General features: G+C 43.6%; 2 protein-coding genes across 2 annotated transcripts; both read left to right on the top strand.

The window, feature by feature from the left end:
* The first annotated feature begins 918 nt into the window (after positions 1-918).
* Positions 919-1,982, top strand: LOC122625798. Its single transcript, XM_043805849.1, has 2 exons — positions 919-946; positions 1,039-1,982. Exons 1-2 carry the CDS (start codon positions 919-921, stop codon positions 1,980-1,982), a joined length of 972 nt encoding a protein of 323 aa, XP_043661784.1.
* Positions 1,983-2,523: 541 nt separating this feature from the next.
* LOC122625796 (uncharacterized protein K02A2.6-like) lies at positions 2,524-5,036 on the top strand. Its single transcript, XM_043805848.1, has 3 exons — positions 2,524-2,915; positions 3,231-4,301; positions 4,481-5,036. The coding sequence occupies exons 1-3, from the start codon at positions 2,524-2,526 to the stop codon at positions 5,034-5,036; spliced, it is 2,019 nt and encodes a 672-aa protein (XP_043661783.1).
* Positions 5,037-5,543: the final 507 nt, after the last annotated feature.

The following is a 5,543-nucleotide window of genomic DNA, read 5'->3' as shown; positions in this document are numbered from 1 at the left end:
GCGTGGATATGCGAATACCATAGATCGGAATAAACGAACTGAATATATATATATATATTATCTATAAATCATAACGCGTGTTACTCTTAGTAAGCGGGTGATTACATTGGCGACGAGTGAAAAAAAATCGGTAAATGATAATGATAATAACTAAAACTTTGGTAAATTTGATGAATTAGGAAAAAGGCGTGAAATTACGGTAAACGAGTGGCGTGATATAGGCTGTGCGTGAGTGTGTGTGTGATGGAACGGGCCTACCGGCATATACATACATAAAAATGTGGAAAAGAGGAGAGAAGGAATAAGCTGCGTGAGTGCAGATTGCACGTGGCCAACATAAAATGACGTTAAGCACAAAGCGGAATGAGTAAATGCACAATTCTTCGCTCACTCTCATCCAACACACATGCACTCCGACAGATAGGCTGAGTGAAGAGATTAATCTTCGCAAGCTTAAGAGAAAGTGAGTTAGAGAGGCACTCTCTAGCAACCAGGATATAAGAAAAATAACCAATAAGAGTAATACTCTTTACAAGCTTGAAAGGTGAGCTGGAGAGAAATTTCTCTAGCAACCAAAGAGTTGCAATAGCCGAGTACGCATTATAAGCTCTGAGAGAGGAGCCGAGTAGTGGTACAAGCCAAAGCATATTTTGAAAAAAAAGAAAAGAAACAGAACACGAAATATATAAATAAATAAATATTTTAATAATTAAAAAAAAAAAATTTAATTAAAAAAAAAAATAAATAAAAACGGAGGAAAAAGGAAAAATATTACAAGCTTTTAAGAAAGAGCTGGGTAATCGGTTTGAGTTGCAAACAAAAAGGTTAAAGGTCGGGTGGAGCAGTATTCTCTCCACACGCCAAAAGAATTCATAAAATTTAAAAGGAAAAACGGAAACAACAAAACCCCAAATGTAAATGGGAGGTATTATTGAACTGAGGCTGGGTAATAATTACAAGCTCCTAAGAGAGCCGGGTATTAATTACAAGTCAAGTCGTAAATCTAATAATGTCTTTCGTCATAAACCCCAATTCTAGGTCCCGTATTGAAAATGACCGACAGTATCATTAAACCGTTTCTGTGCGAGGTGATCGACAAGACAATCCTCCGAAATGAATGGGAGAAGTGGTTGTGGGCGTTTACAATATACCTCGAGGCCGAGGGTATTGTTACCGAGAAGCGGAAGAGGAGTAAGCTACTGCTTTTGGGAGGAGTCCAGCTACAGTCAGTAGTATACTCTCTACCTGGTGCGCTGGTGGAGCCCAGCGACGAAAATAAAGAAGACATCTATAATATCCTCATCGACCATTTAAATAAACACTTCTCACCGAAGCAAAACTCAACGTTTGAAAGACATCTATTCAGAGGCCTGACACCGTTGGACACAGAAAGCTTTGGTGATTTCATGCTGCGACTCCGCCAACAAATGCAACGATGTGCATTCGGATCCTCAAAAGCGGAGATTGAGAATATATGTCTAAAGGATAAAATCATAGATGTGTGGGCACCTCTAGACCTCAAGAAAAGACTTCTGGGAAAGGAGTATTCACTAGAGGAAGTGATCGAAGCATGTCAGGTTGAGGAGCAGATCAACAAAGAATCAAAAGAAATGACATCAAGACCAATTGCGGAACCCATCTGTAAAATTACACATCGTGGTTTTAAACAGAGTGGGGAGTGCCCCAGATGTGGAAAATTCGGACTCACACACAACGACAAATCATGTCCGTCAAGAAATGTGACTTGCAATAAATGCTCGAAGCCTGGACACTTTGCCAGGAAGTGCCGAACTAACTTGAACGACCGATCCCTTAAGTCCCAAAGGAATAACCTGAAAAGGCCCCGCACGTATATTCGCTCTGTCGAAGAGGAGGCCACCAGCTCCAAACTCAAAAAGGGCGAGACACATTGCTTTAAAGTGTCAAGCGAAGATGAAGAGGAGTTCATACGATGCCGAGTGGGAGGCCGTGAAATTTCTTAGATTATTGACTCGGGGTGCAAGTTTAACCTTATCAGCCACGCGGACTGGTCTCTGCTAGTGAAGAGAAAAGCCACAGTCTTTGACGTAAGAACTCATACAGAAAAGCAATTCCGAGCCTATGCCTCTAATAAATTACTACGAGTAATGTATATTTTCGAGGCCCCAATTTCCGTTGAGCTTGGTACCGAAGAGATTGCCTCATTTTACGTGATTGAAAATGGAGAACAATCTTTGCTGGGCCGAGACACGGCTATAGAATTAAAAGTCCTCCGACTGGGAAGAAACATTAACCGTATTGAGGAAATGGAGCCTTTTCCAAAATGGAAAAACATTGAAGTAAGCCTTTCCATAGATTATGATGTGAAACCCGTTCAACAACCAGTGAGACGAATCCCGGCAGCGCTCGAGGACAAAGTCATGGGAAGTCAGGGACGAAGCCCTGAGTCGAGATATAATTGAACCAGTCACGGGCCCGAGTGCTTGGATATCTCCCATCGTGCTTGCGCTTAAGGAGAACGGGGACATCCGCTTATGTGTCGACATGCGACTGGCAAACAAAGCAACCCTACGGGAAAACTACCCATTACCAACTTTCGACTGCTTTATGACCAGACTCAAAGAGGCTAAATTCTTCGCACGCCTAGACCTCAAGGACGCCTATCACCAACTGGCCCTTGATGAATCGAGCCGGGAAATAACAACATTCCTAACTCCAAGGCGACTTTTCCGCTATAAGCGTTTGATGTTTGGAGTAAATTCTGCTCCCGAAATTTTTCAACGCCTTCTCGAGCAGATGCTATCTGCGGTACCTAACGCCATGAACTTCATCGATGATATCATCATCTTTGGCGCAACTGACCTCGAAATCGACAGCGCCGTAAAAGAAGTATGCCAGATCTTCCAGGAAAATAATGTCCTACTGAATAAAGAAAAGTGCATCTGGAAGACAAGCAAACTAAAATTCCTCGGACATATTTTATCCGACAAGGGAAAAGAGACCGACCCTGAGAAAATTGACGTCATCCGATCTTTCAGAGACCCAAAGAACTAAGAAGAAACGCGGAGCTTCCTCGGTTTGGTGACCTACGTCGGGAAGTTCATTCCGGACCTTGCAAGTCACACAGATCCTCTAAGAAAACTGCTGAAAACTGAAAGCAAATTCACCTGGGGCGAAGCCGAGAAAAATGCTTTCAGCAACCTAAAGAATCTCCTATCCAAGGTACCCAAATTATCATATTTCAATCCAAGGCATCGAACACGGGTGATTGCGGACGCCAGCCCGGTTGCCCTTGGGGCTGTGTTATTGCAATTCAAAGTCGACAACGAACCTTTAATAATTACCTTTGCTAGCAAGGCCCTGTCGGAGGTGAAGAAACGCTACTCCCAAACTGAAAAAGAGAGCCTAGCGCTGGTTTGGGCAGTGGAGAAATTCTACTACTATCTGGCAGGCCTGCACTTCGAACTCGTAACTGATCACAAGCCCTTGGAAGCCATTTTCAAACCAACATCCAAGCCCCCAGCTCGCATTAAAAGGTGGCTGCTGCGGCTCCAGGCATATACGTTCACCGTTATCTATAAATCCGAAAGAGACAACATATCAGATGCGTTGTCTCGACTCTGTCAACTACCGGCGGTAGAACCAATCGACCACAAGACGGAATACAGTATCCTTCGCGTCGTACAGAGCTCTATCCCAGAATCTATGACAATTCATGAAATAGCAGAGTCTTCCAAGAGGGATGAAGAGATTATGGACGCAATCAGTTGCCTGGAGAACGACTCCTGGAAGCCCGATAGTTCAGTGGGCTTCTACCCGTTTCGGTATGAGCTTTCAGCGGTTGGCTCGCTCCTTTTGAGGGGAAACCGCCTAGTCGTGCCAACATCTCTGATAGTAAAAATACTGGAGTTAGCCCACGAAGGACATCCCGGCGAGACAGCAATGAAACGCCGCCTGCGATCCAAAGTATGGTGGCCACAAATAGACAGAGAGGCAGAAAAGTTTGTCAAAGCTTGCAGAGATTGTTGCCTGGTATCACAAGACATCAGGCCACCCCCTATGGACAGGAATCCTTTTCCCACTGGCCCTTGGATTTGGGTAGCGTCGGATTTACTAGGTCCGCTTCCCAACAATGAATATGTTCTAGTCTTCATTGACTATTTCTCACGATATATGGAGCATAAGTTTCTTAAAACCATATCTTCAATGACCCTGGTAAAGGCAATGAAAGAGATCTTCTGTAGACTGGGATATCCTGAGCACCTACGAACGGATAATGGACGCCAATATGTTAGCGAGGAGTTTTCTAACTACTGCAAAGCGTGCGGCATTAAACAAGTTCGAACCCCACCGTATTGGCCGCAAGCAAACGGGGAAGTTGAAAACATGAACAGAGCCCTTGTAAAATGCTTAAAAATAGCATACGCAAATGGGAAAAACTACAAAGAGGAAATCCAAAAATTCGTTCTTATGTACAACGTAACCCCACATGGAACAACAGGGTCTGCGCCAAAATACCGGGCATTGGGGATATCTGCGAGAATACCTTAGACTCTGGAGAGAGAGATAAAGATATTATTGAAAAAAATAAGGGAAAGCAGGCAGCCGACAAAAGAAGAGGGGCAAAGGAAGTCGATATAGAAGTGGGCGACAAGGTGTTTTTGAAAAACGTAGTGTTCCCAAACAAACTTACATCAAACTTCGACAAGACGGAATTTACGGTTTTAGAACGACACAATAATATTGTGGTGATCGAAGGGGGTGGTAGAAAACTAACAAGAAATGCCTCACATCTTAAGAAAGTTCCAGCTAGCCAAACGTATCCAGCCTCCTGCCCAACGCCGCAACCAGATGACAGCTTACCGGAATCAACACCTACCCCGGAGAACGCTGTACTCCAGGCCACAAAAGGAAGCCTCGGGATCCAGCCCCCCCTGCCGCCATTAAAGCTAAAACTTGTTAATAAAGGAGGGATATGGCGACCGGCGTTGCCAACAACCAAGCATCGGGAGAGCAGCGACGGGAGAGACGCTACCGATGGCCTAGTGTCTGAGTGATTACTCCTGATTACTCCTGAGCGGACTGCCAAACAGCGTGGATATGCGAATACCATAGATCGGAATAAACGAACTGAATATATATATATATATTATCTATAAATCATAACGCGTGTTACTCTTAGTAAGCGGGTCATTACACTCTTCATTATTGTGAATGCGTTAGTCTATTGGTAAGTTTACTTCGTTTCCTATTTTCTGAAAGAGTGGGCAATATTTTTATACCCGTTACTCGTAGTTCGTTGAAAAAAGTATGTAACAGTCAGAAGGAAGCGTTTCCGACCATATAAAGTATATACATTCTTTATCAGGTTCAATAGCCGAGTCGATCTAGCCATGTCCGTCCGTATGAACGTCGAACTATAAAGCTAGAAAGTTGAGATTCAGTATGCTGACTCCAGAAACATAGCAAGTTTGTTGACTCATGATGCCACGCCCAATCTAACGCACACAAACCGCCAAAAACTGTTACGCCCACACCTTTGACAAATATTTTGATATTTTTTC

This window comes from Drosophila teissieri, unplaced genomic scaffold (assembly GCF_016746235.2).
Source record: "Drosophila teissieri strain GT53w unplaced genomic scaffold, Prin_Dtei_1.1 Segkk7_quiver_pilon_scaf, whole genome shotgun sequence".
NCBI classification, from domain to species: domain Eukaryota; kingdom Metazoa; phylum Arthropoda; class Insecta; order Diptera; family Drosophilidae; genus Drosophila; species Drosophila teissieri.
The sequence above is the reverse complement of the archived record's forward strand: the minus strand, read 5'-3'. Positions and strand labels throughout refer to the sequence as shown.

Excerpts from the sequence above, each read along its gene's own strand:
- LOC122625796 (XM_043805848.1), top strand. The coding sequence starts at position 2,524 with ATGCGACTGGCAAACAAAGCAACCCTACGGGAAAACTACCCATTACCA. Across the intron at positions 2,916-3,230 it reads GTCCTACTGAATAAAGAAAA|GCATCGAACACGGGTGATTG; the intron begins GTGCATCTGGAA and ends TTTCAATCCAAG. Across the intron at positions 4,302-4,480 it reads TTTTCTAACTACTGCAAAGC|GGTCTGCGCCAAAATACCGG; the intron begins GTGCGGCATTAA and ends ATGGAACAACAG.
- LOC122625798 (XM_043805849.1), top strand. The coding sequence starts at position 919 with ATGGGAGGTATTATTGAACTGAGGCTGG. Across the intron at positions 947-1,038 it reads TATTATTGAACTGAGGCTGG|GTCCCGTATTGAAAATGACC; the intron begins GTAATAATTACA and ends CCCCAATTCTAG.